The 26758-nt window shown below is 49.9% G+C and overlaps 2 protein-coding genes and 1 pseudogene across 5 annotated transcripts; 1 reads left to right on the top strand and 2 right to left on the bottom strand.

Moving 5' to 3' along the window:
- Nucleotides 1-2029: 2029 nt before the first annotated feature.
- On the bottom strand, nt 2030-3793 carry LOC120643715 (anthocyanidin-3-O-glucoside rhamnosyltransferase-like). Its single transcript, XM_039920168.1, has one exon. It carries the CDS (start codon nt 3637-3639, stop codon nt 2227-2229), a length of 1413 nt encoding a protein of 470 aa, XP_039776102.1. The 5' UTR covers nt 3640-3793; the 3' UTR covers nt 2030-2226.
- A 7583-nt stretch (nt 3794-11376) lies between these two features.
- Nucleotides 11377-13954, top strand: LOC120643714 (annotated as a pseudogene).
- A 311-nt stretch (nt 13955-14265) lies between these two features.
- Nucleotides 14266-26279, bottom strand: LOC120643712 (putative disease resistance protein RGA4). Of its 4 annotated transcripts, none has more exons than XM_039920162.1 (5): nt 24637-26278; nt 23097-24169; nt 20362-22510; nt 20136-20250; nt 14266-14997 (listed from the first exon to the last, which is right to left on the bottom strand). In XM_039920162.1, the coding sequence occupies exons 2-5, from the start codon at nt 24138-24140 to the stop codon at nt 14814-14816; spliced, it is 3492 nt and encodes a 1163-aa protein (XP_039776096.1). In that variant the 5' UTR covers nt 24141-24169; nt 24637-26278; the 3' UTR covers nt 14266-14813. The 4 variants fall into 4 exon arrangements, with proteins under 4 accessions (XP_039776096.1, XP_039776098.1, XP_039776099.1 ...); XM_039920164.1 differs by lacking the exon at nt 14266-14997 and adding an exon at nt 17837-18129 and having other exon boundaries at nt 24637-26279; XM_039920165.1 differs by lacking the exon at nt 14266-14997 and adding an exon at nt 18131-18342 and having other exon boundaries at nt 24637-26279.
- Between the last annotated feature and the right edge of the window lie 479 nt (nt 26280-26758).

Here is a 26758-nt window from a genome sequence, read left to right as displayed (position 1 = left end):
ACTTTGTATATTATTTTGTTGATGTTTTTTTTTGCGGGGAAAGAAGGGGTAAGATAGTTTATTAGGGAGGGTGGAGCTAGCACAATTAGTCCAATACTTAGTGTATTTTCGAAAACATGTTGTGATTTGTAGACGTGTTATTTTTTTTAGGAAGTAGTGGTTATATTAAAATATGATGCGTTATTGTGGAGGTAGCATGAGAAGCTATAGAAAAATGGTGATCGAATTATACGTATAATGTTGCTATTGTAGTAGTAATGACTGGAATGTATTCTAGTTGGTGTAAGTTTATTTAATACGTGTAATGCACGTAGTTTGATGCATTTTTTGTTATTTTTCAGGATTGCAACGAAGGTAGGATGAGTCGTTATCTTCGCATTGTTTTTGTTGGTCATTGCTACAGTTTTTCCTATTTTTCCCTTTTTCTTGTTTTTTTCCTTTTTTTTTCTCGTTTTCTCTTTCTCCCTTTTCCTTTTCCTAGTTTCCTCTAGTTTTTTTTCACTCTTCTTTTTTCTCTTTCTTCTTTATCTCTCCCTCCCTATCCTCTCCCTCGTCCTCTCCCTCTTGATCTCCGCCGCCCCTCCCCCTCCACCGCACTCTCCCCATCCCCAGCTCTCTCGGCCGCCCCCTCCCCCTCCCCGTGCCCTCCGCCGCCTCCTCCAGGGCGAGCAGGGCCGCGCCGCCCCCTCCTTCTTCCTCTTGCTCGGCGGGCGGGCGGGCGGCGACGGTCTTGGCGGCGGCGCCCGCGGCGGCCCCCGCGGCGAAGAGCATGGCGCCGCGGTGCACCAGGGCGAGCAGCGCCAGTGGGTGGCGCACGAGCTGCGCCGCGGGGGGCAGCCTCCTCCGCTCCTTCTTCTCCCCACTGGCCTCCTCGCCCCCCGCCGGCGCTCCCCGCTTCTCCCTCCCCTCGCCGGTCCGCGCGACGACCGCCTCCTCCACCGCCTTGGCGACGGCCACGGCCTCCCCGCCCTCGCGAATAGAGAGCGAGGCGAAGGCCGGGAGCCGGGGCCCTGCGTCGAGCAGGAGGACGGGTGGCTGCGGCCCCGCCCCGGCGTGGCTCCGCGGCGGGCGCCACAAGTCGCAGGCCTCGACCCACCGCCGCCTGCTCATCGTGCGGAAGGGAGCCGCGCGGCGCGTGGATCCGCGAGCCCGCCCGCGGGAATCGGGAGAGGAGCGGAGGGGAGGGGAGGGGAGGGGAGGGGAGAGGGATGAATCGAGGCGGGTGGGCGGCGTGGCGGTCTGGACTATAAAGGAGCCGGCGCGCCACCGTGGTAGGCCAAGCTCGGCCTCTCCTCGACCTCTGCGGCGCCTCCCTCTTGCTCCCTTCCTCTCCTATTCCTCCGCCGCCCCCACGGCTCCTCCGTCCCCTGTTCCTCTGCCGCCCCCACGGCTCCTCCATGCCGCACCGCCCCCGCAGCTCCTCCACGCCGTGCCGCCTCGGGTGCTCCACCGCCGCCGCCTCGGCTTCAGCCCGGCGCGAATCGGCTCTTCCCTGGAGCGGATCAGGGCCGGACGGCGGCGGACCGGGGCCTTACGGCGGCGAACGGGCTCTGAGCTTGGCGGCCTCTCTCCACGGCGCGGCGGCGAGCTGCAGCTCCATTGGGTCTCCGCTGAGCACGGGCGGCGTCGACCTCTGCCCTTCCGCGCGCGGCGGCGGCGGGCCTTCCCCTCTTTCCCTTGCAGTTGGAGCTCAGGCGTTGCGGCTCGGGCGGCGGTGGATCGCGGCGCGGGCGCAGCGAACGGTGGCGCCGTCCAGCGGCGGCGAGGAGCCGGCGGGGGCTGGCCTCGGCCAGCGGCCGCGGGGACGAGGGGCTCGGCCAGCCGCCGGCCGTTGGTCGCCGGATCGACGGCCACGATTTTTTTTCGATGACGTGGCACGCTGATGTCGCACTTTTTGGTGCGCGATTCGTAGTCTAGTGATTTCCAATGGATACAAGTGCATAACTGAAGAAACCGTCACACATCAGCACTGCAATCATATCGCTGTCAACAGGAAAGTAAAAGGCCGAAAAGTAAGGGGAAAAGCAGCTGACACTAAGTGAACATAGCTTTTTTTTTTTGGATAATGGAACAAATTAAGTTCCAGCCTCTGCCATCCGACACAGCTGAGCATCAAACACAAAGAAAGCCATAGGCTCAAGGTCTTACAACAAGATCAATAATAAAAATAACAAAGAAGTTCCTAATGAGTGAACATACTTAGAACTTGGGAGCGAAAATATCAGCTCAGGTCTCCATTACGTGTTCCTTGAGCTGCCGGACGAACTCGTCTGTGAACCTCATCTGCACGGCATCGTCCGTCAAGAACTCCCTCCACTTCCGCACGTCACCATCCCCTCCATCCGCCATCGCTGCAGCGACCGCGTCGGCCACGTCCCCGCGCCCGAACCAGCCGTCCTCGTCGCGGCGCGCCACCTCCACGCCGACACGCAGGTCCCGCGCGAACAGCGCCGCGTTGAGGTACTGGTCGCCCTTCATCGGCAGCAGCACCAGGCGGCAGCCGGCGACGAGCCCCTCCACTACGGAGCTGAACCCGCCGTGGTTCAAGAAGCACCCGACGCTCCGGTGGCGCAGGATGTGCTGCTGCTGCACCCACCCCACGTGCACGCGGCCTCGCCCTTTGACGCGCTCCATGAATCCCAGCGGGACGCGCGCCTGGAGCTCCGCCTCCGTGTCCGCACCCCTGGGGAAGTTGAACACGGCGAGGAACGGCCGGCCGGTGGCCTCGAGGCCGAGGAGAAGCTCCGTCGCCGCGGCTACCGGCAGGAACGTCTCGCTGCCGAACGAGGCGAGGACGACGGCCTTGTCGGGAAACGCGGAGAGCCAGTTCTCCCACTGATCCTCGAGCTCACCTTGCGGTGGCTCCGGCACGACGGGCCCGGCGAGGAGCACAGGCTTGCCGAACTGGCCGGAGAGGTAGTCGATGTAGCTGCCCTCCATCTCCGCGCATGTCTTCATCACGATGCCATGGCACGCCTCGATGCTGGCCAGTACACGGTCGTAGACGCACGGCTTGCCGTCGAAGCTGGTGAACAAGTAGGTGAGGTCGGCGGCCTGGTACGCCGGGATGGTCGCCACCGAAGAGCCCTCCGGGAAGCCGGCCGGGGCCGACCGCAGATCGTGCGCGGACGGGTGCGGCCCGTGGAGGCGGCGCGCGGGGACGCAGTTAAAAGCGCCCGCAGTGGCGGAGAAGACGCTGAGGTGGAGCGCCTTGAGGCCGAGCGGCGCGGCGATGTCGTAGACCCACGGCGTGGCGAAGTCCATGATCACGGCGACCGGGCGGAGCTCGGCGAGCAGCGCCGCGACCTGCGGCCGGGTGCCGTCCAGGGCGACCTTGAGAAGCTCGGCGCCGTCGGCGGAGAGCTCCGCCGTGCTGGAGGCCCCCGCGTCCAGCCCCGGGACGTGGGGCAGGTGGAGCGGCACAACCACCACCGCGCCCGCGGCCGACGGCGCCAGCATGGCCTCGACGCGCGGCACGTTCCCGGCGGCCGTCAGGAACGTCACGCGGACGCCACCGCCGTCGGCGGAGACCAGTTTGCGTGCCAGCTGCGCGAACGGGGTGATGTGCCCGAAGGCGAGCCACGGGAGCATCACGACGTGAGCAGCGCCGGCGGAGGCACCATTTGCGCTGCCCGACATGGCTGCGAATAAAAGAGGAGCCGAGATGGTGGAGCGCCGGCCCTGGTCTGGGTCAATGGTGTTACTTGGCACAGAAAAGCCCTGTGCGTGGCCTTTACATAGGGAGCAGCAACAAATATCCGCCGGCCGGAAGAGTTGCTAGAGCATCTCCATCTCCAAGAGTACTTAAAAAATAAAGTTCTAAATATTTAGCTTTTAGATATGACTAAAAATAATTAGAAGGAAAAAACTCCTCTTCTTCCGACAGTGCCTAAAAATTAGTCCCTAAAAAATCTAATTGATGTGAAATTACCCATCTACTATGGGCCAACTCTTGATCTATTTGGCCTGACCCGCTCAGCTCTTCTTGACCAAAAGCAGGTTCGTCGTTCTTATCCTTTTCACGTGAGTTGAGAAGGACCATCCATTTTCCTTGTTTTTTAAAGCATCTTCGAGAGTCTTTCTAAATTTCACTCTCTAAATCATCATTTGCAGAGTCATCTACATAAAAATCGCTTTCCATACATTTTCAGTCTCCAACAACTTTTCTATATCTTATTTACACTCTAGAGAGCTATTTTCGCTATCTATCTTTGGTGAGCGAGAAATCCAGAATAGATGATGGCTATATTTGGATGTTCATTTAGAAAAGCTCTTGGAGGGTAGTTTTCCATTAAAATCTCTATTCCTAACAATTGGGATGGATATAGAGAGTCTCTTGTAGTTACTCTCTCGGCAATGGTGGCGAGCATCACGCAGCTTGTCCGAAGAGGCAAGATCACAGCAACAAGGCCGCCAGAGTGGCTGGAGGAGATGAGGTTGCGGCACTGGGACAGCTTCTCTCGCCGGAGGAGTTCAAGGCGCCGCCAAAGCTTGTGGGAGGCAAGTCAGGAGTGCGTGGCCATGGCACCGCTTAGCTTGCCGCAGGAGTCGAGGTTGCATTCATCCGGATCGGAGGAGTGGTTGCGGCCTATAGCTCATTGGAGGAGTCGAGGTTGCGCTCATCGGGGTGTGGGTGGGGGGGGGGGGGGGGGGGTTGCAGTGCAGCCCAGCTCGGAAGAGTTCGAGCTCAGAACGCAGGCATGCTCGCTGGAGCAGAGGAGGTCGCGGTGACAATATTGGCAAGTGGCGGATCTAGGATGGGAATTTAGGGAGTAGCCTCAATTTCCTCTTCTTTCTCCATCCTCTCTTTTTTCTTCTTCCTCCTTTTCTTATTCCTCCTCTTCATCCATGGCTGATAACTGTTACGGGACTTTGGGGGCTCCATAGGTTGTATGGGGGTAGGGGGGCTGGAGCTCCCCCTGCACCCCCTGGATCCGCCAATCATACGGGAGGAAGAAAGTTTTGATGGGCACCAACTGATTTTCAAGGATTGGGAGTGCAAGCGAGGAGCACAAATATGGCTCGGTTGGCTACAGGAATTGGGCGATATTGGGCACTGGTTTGGGCTACTGTTGGAGCTGTGTTTTAATCATTCTTATCCAAAATCAGCTTTCGGGAGTAAATTTTGGTCAGTGTTGGAGATGCTCTTACAAAATTACAAATAAACTGCAACAACTCATCTACTCTCGCAGTCTTATCAACTGACTAGTAGATGCCTAGATTACAAGGAAGTAAGAGCATCTCAAGCAGGCTCCTACTCACAGCCCATATAAGAATTTTGGGGGCTCAGGTCAAAAAATGAGGTTAGCCCCCAAAATAAGTAGGCACCAAAATTGCCCCCTCCCCAACTGTAGCACATGGCCCCACCTCCGCAACTGCCTCCTGCGTCTGTCTCTCCCTCCCCCGTGCGTGCAAATCACTCTATCCTGCTCACCGGTGCCCTCACCTGCTCCACCGTCCTCCTCGCCTGGCCCCGTCGAGGGACACCACTGTCGTCGCCCGCTTCTACCGCCGTCTCTCTTCCTCGACCAATTCTGCAGGTTCTGGAGCCAAAGCCGGCCTTCACCTGTGCCGCCTGACTCCGTCTGGCGCCGCCTTCCGCCCATGCTCCACCGCCCCACCTCTGTCCAGTGCCGCTCTCCGCCCGTGCCGCCCGAATCCATCAGACGCCATCCTCCGCTTGTGTCGCCCGACTCCGTCCGGTGCCGTCCCACTTGAAATTCTAATTGTGAGTTTGCCCTCTTTTTTGACTTTGTATTGTTGCCCCTGCTATTCTCAAATTGTTTGCATTATTACCCCATTTGCCCCTACTTTTCTTTAAAAATTGGGGCAAATATGCAAATATTAGAGGCCATGGTGCAACAATTTGATAATAGCAGGGGCACAATGCAAAAGTTAGAAAAAATAAGAGGTAACTAACAATTAGACCTCAAAACGAGAGTAACCATGCAAATACCCCTTATGCAGCGTTAGCCTCGAGCCCTCAACAGGCACATGTCTCTATCACCGCGTACCTAGTCTAATTATGGCCTTTTTGTGAGCACGCGCCATGTCCACAAGCATCGACTTCAACGCTTTAAATGTAATGTCGGTTGGTCAATTTTGATATTTTCTAGGGTGTGCGCTAGGGCAGTCGTAATGGGAGAAACTCCATACTTGCCATGTTTTTCTTTCTCCCTTCTCACCCAATCTCTTCTTTGTTTTTTTAGTTCATGTGTAGACATATTTTCTTATATAAGAACCAATTTTTTCATCTCTTCTTCTTAATTGTCTTATCACATCATCAACTTTTTAATGACATCATATTTTTATTTTTCTTTCTTTTTCTAATTATGAGAGCCCCGAGGCTGCGGCCAGCCAGGGCCTCCACGTCGGTCAAAAAAAATCTGCGCCGTCGCTACCAAAACAAACGTCAGCGAAATGCCCTCACGGTGGACAAAAAATCTTCGTTCTCGCTACTGTACAATGCCTTGCGCGTGCTTAATTTCTGTTGGCTAGAAGCTTCTTGGTTCTCAGCTCTGCCTTGCGTCGGTGGTCCGGCTTCCTGAGTCATCATCCTCTTCCCTTGCTTTCTCCCCCGTCCCCTTCTTCTTAGCTTCTGAGGTAAGCTTTGCTTCCTCTACTGTTCCTCACGGACACGGTTGCTTTTCCCTGCTCCGAGCTTTAGTTCCATTCTTATCTCACGTCCCTTTCTAGATTTGGACAGCTGCCTCCCCATGGTCCTCCGATCCTTCTCCTGCCTTTTCTCGCTGGTTCTTCTACCAAATCGAGTTTAGCATTTGCGTCTGTTCGTTTTCTACTCCGCGCTACGCGTCCATCTTCCGCGCGGGCGGCGGGCCGGTGTCGCAGCCGCCGGCCGCGGCGTCCCGTCGCTGCCCCATTGTTCCGTCTCCCCGGTTTGCCACTTTCGCCATGCTTCTTCTACGAACCGCCGGCCGCCGGCCGCCGCGCGCCGGAGCCGCAGTCATGGTCGCCGGTTTGCCATCTTCACCATGGTCCTTCTAGGAACCGCGGGCCACCGCGCGCCGGAGCCAGTCACGGTCGTCGGAGGCACAGTCACGACCGCAGCTCCAGCCGCGGGCCGCCAGCCGCCGCGCGCCCGAGCCGCAGCCATGGTCGCCGGTTTGTCATTTTCACCATGGTTCTTCTAGGAACCGCGGGCCGCCGCGCGCCGGAGCAGCAACCGCGGTCGACGGAGGAACAGTCACGGCCACAGCTGGGCGTGGTAACGGGCATGGTCCGGTGGCCTCTCCGCACTCCAACATGATCCATAAATTTTTTAGTTTAAAATTATATAAAATTCGAGTCTTTTCTTTTTAGAATCCAATCTTTAGATTTTCTAGACTAAAATTTAGAACTCTTTACCACCTCTAGCCGCAGCTCCAGCCGCGGACCGCCGCGTGCCTCTTGCCTGACGAGGAGGCGTGCAGCGGAACGCCTCCATGTCGTCACCGGGCGCGCCGGCCTCGCCCACGCGCAGCTTGTCCAGGCACTCGCCCACGCGTAGCTTGTCCAGGCACGTGCCATCACTATAAAAAAATCATTCAATCTACGATGAACTAAATTCATTACAAAATTGTTGAAAAAACATCGCAAAGTAGTGCCTATGACGATTTCGTAATGATTTTGCATAATGTCATGGAATGAGCATCATAAATTAAATTGATCGATGTTTTTTATGTAAACATCATAGATTAGCACGATCTATGATGTTTCTAAACCGTCATATAATATTAACGTGACATCTGACGTAGCGGCCAACGTGGATAATGACATGGCGTTTTTTAGAGCGTCTGGCCCATTTGTTATTGGGTCCATTCGGAATTGGGCCGCTACGATGGGCCATTTTTCAGCCTACTATAATTCCAAGATTGAAACCCCATTAAATAGCCAATCATACAAGTCCAAAGAAATTCAGCCCATTTATCAAAATAATCAATTCAACACACAAGACATACAAAATTTATCATCCAATTTACCAGAATTGTCGTTCAAATATGGTATCTAATTCTCCAGAATTAAACTCACAGTACAAAAATTCAAGCCCATAGTCTACTTATGTTTTAATTTAGCACAAGATCTTAAAATAATAAAAGATCATCCTTGTTCCATTTGCCTTCAAATTTCAATCTCATCTCACTGTTTGTTCCTTATTCCATTTCATCCTAACATGAAAAGAGCACATTGCCAAATATTAATCAAGAGGGCAATATTTGCGATGGAAACTACTGAAACTACAAGAAATCGCCGCGTTGTTGCATGAGTTAGCAAACTCAGGCATAGATGACAGTATAAACGGAAAACAATAAAGATGCTTTGACTTAATGATGTAGTCAGGTAAAAAAATGACAGTGGATTATTGCTAACACTAAATTTCAGTATGGTTTGAGATAATAAACTGCAAAAGAGTTGTTCTTACCAAAATTAACTAAAGAACATGAGAACCAAATAAGAAGATAAACACAAATTAACAGAACCAAAGAAATGACTAACCACATGCTTTTACAATCATTTGTGAGAACCAAATAAAAAGATAAACAAGTAATATCCTTGACCAAGCAGTACTTTCATTATTGCAAGAAAAGAACTTTCCCAAAATTAACATTACCTGAGCTTGTCAATCTAATTTGCTTCTGAATAAAGACAACAGAGATGCACAAGAAAGCTAGAAGCTTGCAGCTGTCCGAAGCTCGTAAAAACACTACGATTAAACTAGTGCTAGTAGAAAATAAAGCTAAAACATGCAGATCATGGTCACTTGATTGTTGCAAGGGAATAACCAATTAACCCCAGCACATCTTCTATGCTACTGATCATACGATTTCTAATAATTGAGGACAGCACAGTACACTAGATCGGAGCAAAGGAATGCAAAAGAGCCGTGTTGCCGTACCACTGACCAAAGCTCTAGGCAAGATCAAATCAACACTTTTGCATTAAGACTGTGAGTGATTGAATTGCTTAACAAAGGATTACAAGAGGGTTACATATAAATAGGCAAGGGAGTTCAAGAGACTACAGTGTGAATACAAGCTAGGAAGTCCCTTGCCTAATAACTCAATACAGAAGCCCAGGAGAACACCTAGGCATGCGCATGGCAGCAGCCGATGCGCTAGGCACAGGAGCCAAATTAAAGGAGCAAGAACAAAAACCAAAGAGGCACACTAAATATGCTAACACCCCCGGCAGACAGAGCGTCGGTGCAACGGACGTTCAGGCTGGACCGAAACTCCGTGAAGATCGAAGATGGCAGCCCTTTGGTGAAGATATCTGCATACTGAAATGATGTGGGAACGTGAAGAACACGGACATCACCAAGAGCAATGCGTTCCCGCACAAACTGAAGATCAATCTCAATATGCTTGGTGCGTTGATGTTGGATAGGGTTGGCTGACATGTAGACAGTGCTGATGTTGCCACAGTAGACCAATGTGGAACGATGCAGAGGAGACTGTAACTCACTGAGGAGTTGACGAAGCCAGGATGCCTCAGCAACAGCAATGGCAACAACGCGATATTCAGCCTTAGCATGAGAGCGAGAAACATATTCTGTTGCTTGGAGGACCAGGAGATGAGGTTGTCACCAAGGAAGACCGCATAACCCGAAGTGGACTTGCGAGTGTCCGGACATCCTGCCCAATCAGCATCAGAATAGACAACCAGCACGTGTTGTGTGGTGGGACGAAGTACCAAGAACAAATTGAGGGTCCTGCGAATGTAGCGAAGAATCCGCTTGAGAGCACCCAAGTGTGGTTCCCGTGGATCGTGCATGTGGAGACAAACTTGCTGGACGACATAAGCAATGTCTGGATGAGTGAAGGTCAGATACTGAAGCGCACCAGCCAAACTACGAAAGTAAGTGGGATCCTGAACTGGTTGGCCAACATCAGTAGAGACCTTTGGGTTGGTGTCAACAGGAGTAGAGCAAGGTTTGCATTCAGCCATACCAGCCCGGTCCAGAGTCTCCATCATGTAATGCTGCTGAGACAGGAACATGCAACCATCTCGGTGCTGAACTTTCATCCCAAGAAAGTGATGCAACTTTCCAAGGTCCTTCATACTGAATTCATGCTGTAGAGCAGAGATGATATGACGAAGGACCTCCGAGGACGAGGCAGTGAGTATAATGTCATCCACATAAAGCAGCAAGTAGACAGTATCAGTGCCTCGATGAAACACGAACAGAGATGTGTCAGCCTTTGCATTCAAAAAACCAAGGGAGAGAAGGTAGGTGGCGAAGCGACTGTACCATGCCCGAGGAGCGTGCTTGAAGCCATATAGGGATTGTTGAGACGACAAACATATCTGGGATGAGCAAGATCCTCAAAACCAGCAGGCTATGCAGCAAAAACTGTCTCCGATAAAGTCCCATGAAGGAATGCATTCTTCATGTCAAGTTGATGAACTGGCCATCCGAACCGTCCGAACGGTGGTGGGCTTCACGACAGGGCTGAAGGTTTCATCAAAGTCAATTCCTGGGTGCTGAATGAAGCCACGTGCGACCGAACGGGCCTTATAGCGCTCGAGTTACCCGTCAGCCCTGAACTTGTGCTGGAAAAGCCACTTTCCAGTGAGGTCATTGGCGTGAGAGGGCCGAGGAACGAGATACCAGGTGTGGTTCTACATGAGAGTAGAGTACTCATCTTCCATGGCAGCCCGCCAATTAGGGTCGCCGAGGGCGCTGCGGTATGTGCAAGGTACTGGGGACAGCGTCATGCTATTGTAGATGCTGGGGAAGCGGTGGCCGACATTGGCCCGAGTTGTCATGTTGTGTTTGTTGGTGATGGGCTTGACAAGCACAACACCCTTGGGCAGAGGCGGCGTGCTACGGGCCTGAGGTGAAGCAGGGCGCCGCCGGGAGTAGACCTGCAGAGGGTGGGGCTTTGCAGGAGGCGCAGTCTGCCGTTGAGAGTGGACTAGCAGAGGTCGGATCTCTGCTGGGGGCATGACGGAGGGCCCCTGCTGGGGGCAGTAGGGGCGCCTGATCGGGGCGAAGGAGCCGGCGTGGCAGCTGGGCTGGGCACCGGCGAGGCTGCCGGGTGCGACGTCGAGGCCGCCGAGCGGGGCATCGGCGAGGCCGCCGGTGCGATGTCGAGATCGCCGAGCGGGGCATCGGCGAGGCCACCGGGAGCGACCCAGGCCTGTAGGGGCCGCCGGGTTGAGCACTAATGAGGCCACCGGGTGCGGCCCAACAGAGACCGCCGGACTAGGCACCGGCGAGGGCGTCGGAGTGATGGTGGGGGTTGGCGAGACGGCAATAGCGCCCGAGCTAGGTGCCACACGTGGATAGCCCACGCGGGTGCTGGTGGTCATCTATCAGGAGGAGCTGTATGGGGGATTGCGACGCGCTTGTCGTCTACGGAGTCATCCGGTGATATCAAGATGGACGCGATTTCTTGATCTGAGGGTAATTGTAGCTCTGTTTCTACATGTAGGGTGTGAGTGATGTGTGCGTGTTTGTAGAGTGAATACATCTGTAAGGCTTAAAAAAACCTACTGTTTTCAATTAAAAAAAAGAGTCTGGTACAAATTGCTAGTGGGAGTATCGTACTGTAATCCTAAGCGACATATTTTGAACGTGAGAAAGTAATACCCTGATGCATTCTTCTATGTTATCAGTATCCCAACTGTCCTAACGGGACCTACCTATACATAACTCTTGAGGCTATGAATTCCTTTCATCTTAAGGGCGTGATAGGGATGAACTCATCATGCTTGTCATGGGCCTTCCCTAACTCCAAACTGATACGAGTCCAAGGCATCCATGCGCATGCCAGTCTGGTTATTTGTTTGGAAACAGGGTACTTGGACCCCTGCAATTTATCTAAACTTTGGATTAATCTTATTGTCAAATTTCCAAGACTAACTGGTTATCCCTATAATATTCGTTGTTGTTATCCACCATTTCCGTTAGATCATTGTTTTAGACAATTGTAATTCTAGACAATTCGTACAAAAAAGTTGTAAAAAATCAACTAGTGCATTGAGGCCTTGAGGGAAGTTCATCACTTGATTTGGAGTCCCAAGCATCAACCAAATGTGTAATCCCCCAACCTTCCCTTCACCAACCCTCCACCCAACACATCAAAACACACTCAGTGCACACACACATTACAAACCTATAGCTACCTTATCACACCACAAGGATGCATGAAAGAGCTTAAAGATTGTATGCATGCATGATAATCAGCCATGCCCAAGCCAAGACCTTTCATTCTCCTCCTGATCGCCACCACCGCCTGCGTCGCCAATGCCGTCGCCGGCGAGGTCCCGCTGCCGCAGGAGCCCGCGCAGCAGGAAGCTCCGCCCGCCTCGTTCCCCGGCGAGTGGCAGCTCCTCCACGCGAGCATCGGCGTGTCGGCGATGCACATGCAGGTCCTCCCCGGCGACTTCGTCCTCATGTTCGACCGCACCGACACGGGGCCCTCCAACATCTCCCTCGCCGCGATGGCGCCGTGCGCCGCCACCGCCGACGGCGGCGCCGACTGCACAGCGCACTCGGTGCTCCTCGACATCCGCTCCAACGTGCTCCACCCCTACCCGCTCGCCACCAACCCGTGGTGCTCGTCGGGGGCGCTGCTCCCCAACGGCACGCTCCTCCAGACCGGCGGCTTCTCCAACGGCGACCGCGTCGCGCATCTCTTCTCCCCGGCCACCGGCTGGGTCGAGCTGCCCTCCTTCCTCGCGGCCCGGCGGTGGTACGCCACCGACATGATCCTCCCCGACGGCCGCGTGCTCGTCCTCGGCGGCCGGCGGCAGTTCAACTTCGAGTTCTTCCCGCGCGACGCCGCCGCCGCCGCCGCCGCCGCGCCAGCGCTCACGTTCTTCCCGTTCCTCGACGAGACCACCGAGCTCGACGCCAAGGACAACCTGTACCCGTTCCTCCATCTCCTCCCCGACGGCACGGTGTTCGTCTTCGCCAACGACCGCGCCGTCGTCTTCGACCCCTACAACCGCGCGCCGCTCCGCCGCCTCCCAGCCGTCCCGGGCGGCGTGCCGAGGAACTACCCGTCGTCGGGGTCCTCCGTCCTCCTCCCGCTCTGCCCCGGCGCGCCAGAGCGCGCCGAGGTGCTCGTCTGCGGCGGCGCGCCGCGCGGCGCGTACCACCTCGCGCTCCGCAACGCCACCTTCGTGCCGGCCGACCGGACCTGCGCCCGCATCGCGCCGACGGACCGCGACCCGGCGTGGGCGATCGAGGAGATGCCGATGGCCAGGGTGATGGGGGACATGGTGCTGCTCCCCACCGGCGACGTGCTGATCGTGAACGGCGCGGCGGCCGGCACCGCCGGGTGGGAGCTGGGGCGCGGGCCCGTGACGCGGCCGGTGCTGTACCGGCCGGACGCGGAGCTTGGCGCGCGGTTGGAGGCGCTGGCGGCGTCGGGGACCCCCCGGATGTACCACTCGTCGGCGGCGCTAACCCGCACGTCGGGTACGTGTTCGCGGCGAACTCGACGTACCCGACGGAGCTGAGCCTGGAGGCGTTCCTGCCGCCGTACATGGACGCGCGGCTGGACGGCGCGCGGCCGCGGGTGCTGGCGGCGCCGGGGGAGGTCGGGTACGGCTTGGCGGCGGCCGTGCGGTTCGAGGTGCCGGCGGCGGCGGCGGGGGAGGTGCGGGTGGCCGCGGTGGCGCCGGCGTTCGCGACGCACTCGTTCGGGATGAACCAGCGGGTGGTGGAGCTCGCGGTGGGGAGGGTGGCGCGGCTGGACGTCGGGGTGTACGAGGCCGAGGTCGCCGCGCCGCCGACGCCCGGGGTGGCGCCGCCGGGGTACTACATGTGGTTCGTGGTGCACGCCGGCGTGCCCAGCAGCGCCGCCTGGGTGCGCATGCGGCCGCTCGGACCAGGCTAATTAAAGTCCCAACATTTTGCGCACGTGTTGAGTAGGACGGATTCAACTACACATAAAGATTGGCAATGAAAAATCTTGCACACAATAGACTGAATTTCCATTGCTCGAACAGGCCGATCAAATAAAAAAACAACACCACATGCTGCCTCCATTATCTTTTAACAGCTTGTGCACGGCAAAAAGACCTAACTGCCGATTAAAATTTACTTTCTAAAATGACCTGTTTTTGGGGACAAATTTTGAATCTCAGGATGACTAGTATTTTGAGACGGAGGGAGTACTTAAAATTATCCACAATTGCCATTTACTTACCCTACATCCCAACTAAGTTTATTGTGGCCTAGTGATTTTCAGAGACATAAGTAGTAGTACTTTATTCTATGTAAAATAAAAGAATTTGTTTATATTTTAACACTAGGAAAATCCGAACCATTCATTACTCAGTGTATATACAAAAGATTCGAAAGATCTGCAATTTCTGTCAGGGAAAGCGCTGCAGATGCATTACAATAATCATGACATAAACCTTATGTTCCACACAAAAATTTGTTGCTAGTCTGCACAGGCGTAAGAGCAGTAATCAACTCGAGAGAAGGATGGAAAGCAGAGTAAACACATAGATTAACTGAAAACAGAGCAAGTCTTGTTCTGTACGGGCAGCTGCAAAAGTTGCTTGCAAGTCCAGGTGCAAGTCTGGACTGGGGCTTGTTTGGTTCAGACCCTGACAAATCTGCGTGGCCCAGGCAGCAATCCCAGGCGTCCGATTTCGTCGGCCTGGGGTCGGATGGTGCTGCCTGGCCGGCGAGCTGCCTGGCAGGCATGACTGGAACTGCCACAGCTTATACGGTCATCTCAATTATCTAACGTGAAAAGAACAGAAATTGCATCAACTTAACGCTAGCACAAATGCAGAGCACCCAAAGGCACTTCGACATTTTTTCTCGAGGAACCAGAACTTTGCCATTACATCCTCGATGGTTTAGTATGTCGCTGCTGTCTGCTATATCTGCCTCCTACGAGTCGTGTGCACGCTGAATATATCACTGTTTCGGTCCATTGGTCTGACGAGGGGGCGAGGTCGTCTACCTCATTGCAGTGCTGGCACTCTCGACGCAACCAGAGAACTAAATGGCGATAAGCATTGCACCTGCATATACGGAAAAAATTCTAAATTACTCCCCTCAATTATAACCAAAGTTTAGATAACCCCATAAACTATTGTTTGGTTCATTTTACCCCCCACCCACACACCCCCCAAACTATACCATTTGGTTCAGATTATGTTGGGCTGTTTGTACTAATGAAACTCATGGGCCTAGAGCCCACTATGTATGTCAGGTGGGTGTCAGTGTATATGTATGCAAGGAAGAGAAGAAATGAAATAGAACTCTATAGTTTTCCCCAAATCCTACATGGTGTCAGAGCCGGTGAAACTGCTTGAGGCGTCGCGGCGGCGATTCTAGCCGGCGGTGGTGGAGCGGGTAGCCGCGGAGGTACTGGCGTGGTGCTGCTCTAGGGGTTGCAGCACACAGACGGCAGTGGTTGCTGGCAGCAGTACGGGCGACGTCAGGTGACGAGGCGGCGGCGCGGCGCGTTGACGTGTGACAAGCCGAGCCGCAGGAAGGAAGGGGCCGCACGGACGGCGCCCGCGCGGAAGCTGGACAAGACGACGGAGCTGCACGGCGGTGGCTGCTGCTCGGCAAGGAAGAAGGACAAGCAAGCGGTGCGCCTGGTGCAGTGGCAGCTCAGGATTTGGGAAGGAGGAGGAGCGATAGAACTGCAACTGGAGGTGGAGTGCTATCTGGTGAGGGAGATTGACGGTGTGGAGTTGCAGGGCGTGGATGCTTCAATTCGTATTGTGGAGCATCTAGTGGCGGTTAATTGGTGTTGGATTTGAAACCAGGAGCCCTGTGTGTGCTGCTCCCTGCTGTTGTTTGCTACTGCTGTTACATTTTTGTTGCTGAGCAGGGGGAGAAAGAGGAGTAGAGGCTGTGTGCGTGTGGGCTGAAAAAAGCACGGAGAAGAGGAATAGTGGTTGGTGCAGTTTTTAGCTGCTGGTTGGAGAGTAAAGGTGGAAGAGAGCTCTGTTTGTGGTGATTGGCTACCTCAAGACAGAGAAAGGTGTGCTTGCTAGGAGTGAAGGAGCACCCTGCCAAGGGGAAGTCTTGACCAATTTGTGGTAGTGCTCGGACTGAGCTGTGGTTGCTGCTATTGGAAAGTGTACCAGGAGGCCTGCAGGACAAAGAAGCTAGAAGCCGTCCTTTGGTGTTGGTGCTACTGCTCAAAATTGGTGGAAATAGAAGAAGAGGATTGGTTGCCATTAAGCAATGGAAGAGAGCGGAAGAATTGTGCGTATATTTGAGCTGCTGGTTGAAATTCTCACAGCAAAAGAGCTTGAGACGGTGACCCAAATGTTTTTAGCAAAGAGTTCAAAGTTGACCTCAGCCCTAACAGAACATAATGAAAAGCAATATCTCTCAAGGCAAGAAGAGACGCCAACTATTCTCGACAACCTCATCAATCTTGCTCGTCCACTCACAGGTGCGTCCCATGCAAATTGGATACTAGATTCAGGTGCATCTAAACATGTTACTGGGCAGTCGAATGAGTTTGCATCATATACTCCATATCCATCCACATATAAAGAAACCATTCAAACAGCTGATGGGACACACCAGCCTATTAAAGGTGTTGGTACAGTTAAGTGCTCTCCATCAATTATGCTGTCGTCAGTTTTGCATGTTCCCTCCTTTCCAGTTAACCTTCTCTCATTAAGTGCTCTAGTTGATCAAATGGATTGTCGGGTTTCTTTTGATCGGGATCATTGTATTATTCAAGAGAGGAAAACTGGAAAAGAACTCGGAACTGGAATCAGATATGGTGGATTGTGGTATTTGGATCGGAAAGATGATGGCCGATCTATGGGAGTTGCTTTAGCATCAAGTATGAATGAAGATGAAGCTAAGGTAATGCTTCAACATTGTCGATTAGGCCATTTATCATTTGATACTATGATCAAAGTATTCCCAGAGATGATGAGTAAGGTGGATAGGAGAAAACTTGTGTGCGATGCATGCGAATATGGAAAGCATACAAGATCAACTTATGTAAGCAGGGGACTAAGGAGCGTATCTCCATTTATGCTCATTCACTCTGATGTGTGGACATGCCCGATCACTTCTATTAGTGGTATGAGGTACTTTGTTACCTTTATTGACTGCTATTCACGCGTGACTTGGATATATCTCATAAAGCACAAGAGTGAAGTACTTAAATGCTTTCAGAATTTCAGCTCACTTATTGAGAACCAATATGATGCTCGGGTTAAAGTCTTACGAACAGACAATGGAACAGAATATGTGAACAATGAGTTTGGTAATTTTTTATCTGCTAAGGGCATATTACACCAAACCACATGTCCAGATACACCTCCACAGAATAGAGTAGCTGAAAGGAAAAACCGTCATATTTTGGAAGTTGCACGGTCACTTATGTATACTATGAATGTACCGAAGTTTCTATGGAGTGAGGCAGTGATGACTGCAGTATATTTGATTAATCGCACACCTTCAAGATTGCTTGGCTGGAAAACTCCTTATGAGGTGTTGCGAGGAACAAATGAGTTTATTGTTCCACCAAAGGTATTTGGATGCACTTGCTTTGTCAGGGATCATAGACCTTATGTGGGAAAGTTAGATCCACGAGCAGTTAAGTGTATATTTGTAGGATATTCACAAAGTCAAAAAAGGGTACACTTGTTGGTGTCCTACTGAACGAAGGCTCTTTGTTAGTATGGATGTGACATTTCGAGAATCTAAACCTTATTATGGGGAGAAAACTGATTTGAGCTCTTTATTTGAGTCTGATAATCCAAGCATGGGTGTGGATGACATAGAAGAATTACTCGAGACGGAAGACAATCAATCAAGGGAAACAGAAGTTATCACAGGGTTGATCCCACTTCATGTGAGTAATTCTAATGTGAATGAGAGGCAAGAAAATAGAAATATCGATAACATGAATGCAAGGCATGAACGAAACATTGTGCATGTATATACTAGAAGAAAGAAAACTGCTGAAGTTGAGCAATCACAACAGATGGAGAAGCAAATCGAGGAATCACAAGTGATGGAGCAACAACAACAATCTTCGGCCAGTGGTGTTGAAGTTGGTGACAATGAGGTTAGGCGGTCTATTGAAACAGGGGGAGAAGAAGTCGACCCTTCCATTGGTTTGCCTATTGCCCTAAGAAAAGAACCAAGAAGTAAAGCTGGGAAACCTGCAATAAAGTATGGTTTTGAACCTGATATCAGTAACTATATCTCATATGAATCATTGTCTCCTGCATACAGGGCATTCATTGCGTCATTACAATCTGCACGAATTCCTAAAGACCGGAAAGAAGCAAAACAAGATCCTAAGTGGCGTGAGGCCATGTTGGAGGAGTTGAGAGCTCTTGAAAAGAACAAAACATGGGATCTTGTAGAATTACCTATTGGAAAGAAAGCTGTTAGTTGTAAATGGGTCTTCACGGTAAAGCAAAGTCCTGAAGGAAAAGTTGAAAGATACAAAGCTCGACTTGTCACAAGGGGGTATAGCCAGACATATGGCATCGACTATGATGAGACATTTGTCCCGGTGGCTAAAATGAGTACGGTGAGAACTTTGATCTCTTGTGCATCAAATTTTGGGTGGCCTCTGCATCAGTTGGATGTTAAAAATGCTTTCTTGCATGGAGATCTACATGAGGAGTAATATATGGAGATTCCTCCTGGTTGGTCTAAACCTGAAACAACTGGGAAGGTGTGCAAATTGAAGAAGTCTTTATATGGTCTCAAACAGTCACCTAGGGCATGGTTTGATAGATTTAAATGAGCATTATGTGATATGGGATACATGCAGTGCAATGGAAACCATACTTTGTTCTACAGACATTCAGGGCGTAGGATCACAGTGTTGGCGGTGTATGTGGATGATATTATTATCACAGGTGATGATGAAACAGAGATTAAAAGTTTAAAAGGGAACCTAAGTAAACAGTTTGAGGTCAAGGGCCTTGGTCAGCTCAGGTATTTTCTTGGTATTGAGATTGCTCGTTCTCCAAAGGGCATAGTCCTCTCACAAAGAAAATATGTTCTAGACTTGCTCAGTGAGACTGGCATGCTTGGATGTCGGCCAATATCCACACCAATTGATCCAAATCACAAGCCGTGTGCTGAATCAGGTAATCCAGTGAATAAGGAAAGCTACCAGAGACTTGTTGGACGTCTTATCTATCTATGCCATACTAGGCCAGATATATCCTATGCAGTGAGTGTTGTGAGCAGATATATGCATGATCCAAGAAGTGGACATTTGGATGCTGTTTATAGGATCCTAAGATATTTAAAGAGTAGTCCAGGAAAGGGACTGATATTTAACAGTCATGGCCACCTGAATGTGGAAGGGTATTGCGATGCTGATTGGGCAAGCTGTCTCGATGATAGGAGATCGACTTCAGGCTACTGTGTTTTTGTTGGAGGAAATTTGGTATCGTGGAGGAGCAAAAAGCAATCAGTTGTGTCTCGTTCAACTGCTGAAGCAGAGTATAGAGCCATGTCACTCGCAGTGAGCGAGATGATGTGGGTAAGGAGCCTCTTGTTAGAGTTAAATGTGCTAAGAAAAGGCCCTTTGAAGCTCTGGTGCGACAATAAGTCAGCTATAAGCATAGCCAATAATACAATTCAACATGATAGAACCAAGCATATTGAGATTGATCGTTTCTTTATCAAGGAGAAGATAGATGATGGTACAATAGAGTTGAGTCATGTAGTTTCTGCGAAACAGTGGGCCGATTGTCTAACAAAAGGTTTAAGTGTAAAAGAGTGTGAGTTAGCATGTAGCAAGATAGGTATGATAGATATTTATCACCCATCTTGAGGGGAAGTGTTGGGCTGTTTGTACTAATGAAACTCATGGGCCTAGAGCCCACTATGTATGTCGGTGGGTGTCAGACTGTCAGTGTATATGTATGCAAGGAAGAGAAGAAATGAAATAGAACTCTATAGTTTTCCCCAAATCCTACAGATTACCCCCTAATATAATTCATCATTTTCATTTCTCCATACATAGGTGGAGTTTTAATTTGAAATTTTACAATGGCGATAAGCATTGCACCTGCACATATATACAATAATGCCTAAATATGTTAGATTGGATGAATAGCACACCTAATCCATGGGAATCACTTGAAATGGCAGATACGGTCAACTGAAATTAACGGAACAACACGTGAGGTAAATTTACCTTAAGCGTTGGCATAGGGGCTGACGTTTGTCGGTAGATGTACGTCGTCCTACCGGCCACTCGTCTACAATGGTGCATGTGGTCGTGTAAGCAAGCCGCTTTGGCTTGTTGCAGGCTGTGGATGATAGATTTAGTCGTGAGCAGTGCTTAGCAAGAAATTAGAGCAAGCATAATAGAGTATCTGCAGATAAAATATATTAGATGAAGTAGCTGCATGTTAATTTACCTCGAGCAATGACAGGGTGGCTAATATTTGTCTCCAGGTGGAAAGGATCCCTTGTATACAACACATACCATTTCCTCAAAATGCCTGCATCGTTTGCATATGCCTTGACTTGTTGGATATGGCTGAATTTGTCCCACTCAGGACTAGTTTTCCCTGCTGCTAAGGAAGTGAGCAGCGATAAGCTGCAGTTTAGCAGCAAGTGTCTTGTCCTTAAATCTTGCAGATATCTGGGAACTGTTTCCATGTCATAATCTTCGAGGTTGAGTCTCTGTAGTGCAGGCAGACCCTCCAAAACCTTCATCTTTGGGCACATGATGATGATGAGCTTCTGCAGTTTCGGAAGATTACTAATCCTCTCAAGGTCAGCATTTCTGAACACGTCGAGGTGAACAATAGAAGTAAAGTTCTCCAAAGAACTTAGATGCTTCACATCATTTATGTATAGTTTCTTCAAAGCTCTTGCGTGGAAGGCAAGGCCAGGAGGCATGTGCCTCAGCTTGCACTTTTGGAGTATAAGCTTCTCCAAGATGGGCATGGCTTTCACTTGCAGCTCCCACTCCCATTCCTCCCACTCGACCAGGCCATTAAAATTCAGCGTACTCAATCTGCGAAATGAAACCCCTACTTGGGAATGGTTGAGGCAATGATGGTTTGATTGTAGGAATTCAAGCCCAACACGCTTGATCACTGGGGCACGAATGATCTGTAGGAATTCCAAGCAAGGGAGCTGACACAAGCCACTTGGAAGCTCCATGCAGCATGCCAGATCTTCCATCGTTAGAATCCTCAAGCTCCCAAGCGGCACAACTGATGTCGACATCATCCACCTTGGGAGCCGTTGACCCAAGTACCATATGATTTCGAGGTTTTCTAAGCCAAGTGGAGGGTGGAGCTCATTAAGTACCTCCTCAATTAGTTGCTGCTGCTCCTCAGGAATGCCTTCTTCATCTTTTACCAACCGACCATGTCTGATTCTACTTGTGCATTCTAAGGACAGATAGCTCAGCCGCACCTTTTCACCAATCCTGGCCTTTGTTGCAAATGAGGAGGAAGACACATTATCCAGGCCACTTATATGAAGCCTAGTGAGCTGGGAGAGAGGTCCCAGTTCTTCAAGGCTACACCAATCGCCATCCATGTGAACCGGAAACATATATAAATTCCTCAGATTAGTTAGTCCATGAAAACCCTTAGGTATGTTACTTATTCCTGTCCCAGCAATGTTAAGAAACCTCAATTGTTGCAATGTTACAATGGAACTTGGAAGATTCACCAAACTCTTACAACCACAAAGGTTAATACACTGCAAGAATTTCATCTTACCAATGTTTTCTGGCAGCGTAGATGTGTTGGTTCTTGCTATGGATAAATACCTCAAGTGTTTGAGTTGATTCAAAGATTCAACTAATGCATCAAAATTTGCATCTTCTACATGTAGTGTCCATAAATTTGAAAAAGCAAGGAGTGAATCACCAGGCTTGATTTTTATAGGCCCAACTGAAAATAGTGTTCTCAATGATGTCTGTGCTTGTATTGAATACCACTCTAACTCATCTGATTCTAAACCTCTTGTTTCTAGAGATAAGCGAAAAAACTTTTGTGAATTGATTTTGTCAGCAATATCGGTTTCCTTGTTCTGTGCTACTAGTGCTTCATTTCTAGCCAAGTATTGAGCAAATGAGCGGACAACATCATGCATATTGCAATGTATTTGTTCAATATACCCTGTAACAGGCTCAATAAGGTTCCTCTCTATCAACTCATCATAGTACTCTTTTCCTATTTCCTCTAAGTCACGAGAGGCTCCATGAACAAATCCCTCGCTAATCCACATGGCAACAATGTCACTTGCCAAGAATGTTGTGCTGTTGGGAAGGATGGAGTAGTGAAGAAAGCAAGGCTTCAAATTGGGACTCATATCTTCGTAGCTAAGATATATTGCATAGTTTAGCTCTTCAGGCATTTGGGATGCTGACCATATCGAGTCATTTAGGATATTTTCCCACTCCCGTCTCCTTGCTGTTTTTTGACGCAGGAGACCTCCCATTACTTTGACAGCAAGTGGTAAATAATCACATTTTGTTACAATTTCCATTCCAATATCCTTGAGCAGTTCAATCTGGTCTTCATCATTTCCGTTTCCAACTACCTGCACGGTAGCTCATGCCAATTAGTAATTTGTAATATATATATCACTTATGCCAGAGTGTCATGATATTCCTTTGTTACAAAATAAATACAAATGGAGCCTGTGTTTACAACTGTGTGTACAAGTTCAAAGGTGGAACTATAATATACTACCTCCATCCTTAAATATATAATGTTAAGAACAGAGTGGTTATTTTTAAAATAAAACTAATATAATTTATTTGACCTAATTAAACATCATATTTTAAAGGCGGATGGAGTAACAAATTAGCTTACTTAGAGGACTAAGCCCAAGCGCTTCTTATCATAGTGTAGCATACATTTCTTATAGATCCTTCACGTAAATCCTCATAAGTAACTCCTAAACATTTCAAAAATAAACATTCATCCATTCATTCTCCAGCCTTTAATCATCATTAACAATAGCATCTATTGGATCTATTTGGTTTTCAACAGAAAAACTAATGCAAGAGATCCAGCTCCTGCTGTTAAGATCAGTGCAGTTAAGAAGCAACGACATTAGTGTGATGCAGCTGCATGATGAGTGAACTAAAAACAATGATTTTTTTCATTTATGAGTTATGAACCTTCTTCTTGAGCAACAACCATGCATCTTCGGGATTAAGTTTATTGATATAGTGGTAGGGCTTTGTTGCTATCATCCCTCTCGCGACCATGTCATGTCTTGTGGTGATGAGGACGCGGCTACCATGAGCTAGTGCAGCACTAACCAAGGGAGTTTGGAGCACATCCTCCCATACTTGATGCTTCCAAACATCATCCAACACCAATATGGTCTTTTGCCCATTCAAGGCTTCCTTAAGAGCTCGCTCAAGGGCACCCCTCGTATTTCTAGCAGATTGGTGGGTACCCCCAGCTTCAATAATAGCTCTTCTCAGCAGCTCAGTCTCGCTGAAGTCCTGGTTCACGCTCAACCATATTTTCTTTCCAAATTCTTGCTGGATGATGTCATGATTGAAGATCTTCTTGGCCAGGGTGGTTTTACCAATACCGCCAACTCCCACGATAGCGAAAACCAAAATTTTGTTGTTCTCACATTTTGATAGCTCCGCTGTTGTCAGCATATCCACCAAATTTCTTGTGTCCACCTCAATATTCTCACCGACCAAACTTGACTCATCAAGCTCACTAGATGTCTCACGGCTACCAAGACGAGAGGATGCCACCCTTCTGCTACGGTTCTCGTATGAATTGATGTTAATGAAGTTGAAGTCCAAGCTACGGTTTTTGATAACTTCTAACCTCTGGTTAAGGTCCTTGATGCAGCTACCAATCTTGTGGGCATGGATGGGATTCCGCATGCAGAACAGTAGGGGGTTGAAGCACCCTGCATCATGGCTTGGACCCTCCATGGCCTTGAGCTGACAGATGTCAAGGATGTTGGTGGCATCATACATGGCCTCTCTAAGCTCTAGTACCCATGCCTGCACACTCTCGTCGGTGATGCTCCGCTTGTCAGCATCCAGGAGAAAGTTCTTGAGGTCCTTGAGCTTGACATCCATTTTTTCAATCTCTCCGGAAACCCCGAGCAGCATATGGACCTCATCCCTTGCCATCTCCGTAAGCATGTTCTGGACGTAGGATGCCAAAGAATCCAAGACCCCCGCCATGAATGGTAGCTAGTAAGTTTTGCTTTTAGCTGTAACAAAATTAGAAGAAATATTAGAACGGTTAGGCCGTTAAATAGACTATCTAGAGTTCTGTTTGCAGCAAAATGTTTTCTGCTTGTACATTTTTACACCGTACTTCTTCCGTTTCAAATTTTAGTTTTTTTGGGATTCCTAGATACATTATTTTTGCTATACACCTAGATATATATTATTTCTAAATAGATAGCAAAAAATATGTATCTAGATTTATCAAAATGATCATGAATTTGAAACAGAGCGAGTACAAAAGTAGATGCTACAATCCAACGCTAAAAAATTGGTTGCAACTTGCAGTTTGGTACTTTAAATAACTGGAGTAAAATATAGCAGTTGCCTGGTTTATCCTAGCCCTATTTAAACAGCAAGAGCGAAAGTCCCCCCCCAAAAAAAAAAGCAAGAGCAAAGAGGTAGAGCCAATGCATGAAAATTTGCTCAAATAACGGTAATGGAAACAGACCTGAGGCTGGCGAGTTGGCAACGGCCGGAGAGCCGATACCGGTCGTGGTTTGCCGAACCAGATCTGGTGGTGGACCTTTCTGGGCGTGACGAGATCGGACGATGAAATTCTCAGGTCTGAACCGGATGGTGGTGGCTTGAATGCCGATGGCGAGGATTGCAGTTGGCCGGTGTCCTCGGTAACTCATGAAGAAGGGAGAAGCACCAGGGGAGTTTTAGTGCGAACCTTAGGTGGTCAGTGGGGAGAGCCACCGTAGCTGGCCATGAATCGGGTGGCTGCAGTGGCTTCGCTCGGCTGCTTGAGTTGAGGAACGAAGGGTGATTCAGGGAAGAAGATGGCGACTGGGGTGGGGTGGCATGGAAATGGGAGGTGGCCAGAATATATAGTAGACAGAGCAAGGGAATCCAATGGCAAGTTTCAAGTGACAATCCTCTTTACATAGTAGTCTGAACTCTGAAGACTTTGCCGTGTTCAGTGTGTAAGTACGTCCTGCTGCGCGAACGTGAAAGCATTGATCGAGATGCTCTGCCTAACGGCCGCTGGCACTCCCATTTATTAATTTCTACCTCTTTTATTTATTTCAGACGTTGTTACTTACGGACAACTTCAGACAACAGCTTGGTCCCGAGCCAAAGGGATTGAAGGTGCCCACACACAGTATTTCCAGGTAGCTGCAGTTATTGATACTCTGACTGATCACGATGACTCGATGAAAGACGACTCCATCCATACCCATAACCCATCCATCATTTCCTCGCTACTATACTTCGTCCTGGCACTCCACCCACACGCAGACAACGCAGCGGCCCGAGCTAAATGATGATGGCGCATGCACGGATCGATAAGGCCTCTTCCAAAGGCTGACTCTTAGCCAGCTCATAGAATTTGTTTAGTTGATGAACAGTGATAGAACTGAAGAGCTATCTCTTGTTCAAGAAATAGTCTCATATACGAACTTTGAGATTATAAGAGAATGATATGTAGATCATTCATATTACCTTGATGTATTGTGCTTGAAATCAATAAAATTTCCCTTTTCAAAAAAAAAGATCATTCATATTATGAGTTATACGCTAAGAGTCAGATCAATGGAAGTGTTATCTCTTAGAGTATTTGGAGCTCGGTAGTAGCTCATAATTTTGGAGGAGATTTAGCTGCGAAGGCCTCGCAGACAGGACCGAAAAGCGAGCCACCACACTCGACGGAAGCAGCTGTCAAGTGGAGACATGGGAAAAGCACACTTATTTGGGTATACAGCTAGCTAGCACGAACATGCAGTTAAATTTAGACTGACAACAGTTCTCCTTGAGTTAAATATTCTCGGTTTGTTCATTCTTAACTTGTACAACAGATGCTAAAGTCGAATGCCAAAGTATTGCCTTTTTGCTTATTTATACCGATGATGCATATACTGCAGGATGGAACTTATGTAGTTTGATAATTTTAATAACTCGTACAAAATCGGAGACCCTTGATATACCCTGGCCTATCCTATTCAAAGACTTTATTTAACACGTACCGTAGCACCTTAGCACTCAGAATAAGAATCCAAGGGTAGAATAAAACAAGAGAGAGACAGAGTGGAAGGAGAGAGTATGTGAGGAATGTTGAGTACTCTATACTGTTTGTGATGAGTGAATTGTCAACCGTGCAGTGTTATCGTGCGCTTGGTCTTTGTATTGCAGGTACACGGGCGTCGAGTGTCGACGGAGAGTTGCCGTGGAGGAGCTCGGGCCGGGCGGCAGCTGTGGCGTCCAGTCCTGGATCGATGGCGCAAGCGACGACGGCAGGCGGGTTTCTTGGTTTGCGCCACAAAACCAAGCAGGCGGACGGCGGTTGAAGACGCCAAGTCGTGGAGGCACGGGCGTCGGTCTCGGAACTGACGGAGGCGACGGGCGTCGACGGCGTCTAGGGCCTCGCTGCGGGCGAGGAGGTGACGGGCGTCGGGCGGCGTCTAGGGCCGTCAGAAGGCCGAGGCGGGAACGGCGTCTAGGGCCACGGCGTGGAGGCGGGAATCTTCCCGCGCGTGAAGTTTTGGCGGTTTTCTCAAAACCGGCCACCTATCCGGGTTTCGCGGACCCTCCAAAACCGCGGACTGGAACTTCGTCGACGTGGCGGCATC

The sequence above is a fragment of the Panicum virgatum genome, chromosome 8K (assembly GCF_016808335.1).
Source record: "Panicum virgatum strain AP13 chromosome 8K, P.virgatum_v5, whole genome shotgun sequence".
Lineage (NCBI taxonomy): Eukaryota > Viridiplantae > Streptophyta > Magnoliopsida > Poales > Poaceae > Panicum > Panicum virgatum.
Note: the sequence above shows the minus strand (reverse complement) of the source record. Positions and strands in the feature narration are given on the sequence as shown.

Bases quoted from the DNA above. Each gene is read 5' to 3' on its own strand.
- LOC120643715 (XM_039920168.1), bottom strand. From the start codon at position 3,639: ATGTCGGGCAGCGCAAATGGTGCCTCCGCCGGCGCTGCTCACGTCGTG.
- LOC120643712 (XM_039920162.1), bottom strand. From the start codon at position 24,140: ATGGCGGGGGTCTTGGATTCTTTGGCATCCTACGTCCAGAACATGCTT. The intron at 20,251-20,361 runs GTAAATTAACAT...TATCATCCACAG, and splicing joins CCACCCTGTCATTGCTCGAG to CCTGCAACAAGCCAAAGCGG. The intron at 14,998-20,135 runs GTAAATTTACCT...CCGTATATGCAG, and splicing joins CCCCTATGCCAACGCTTAAG to GTGCAATGCTTATCGCCATT.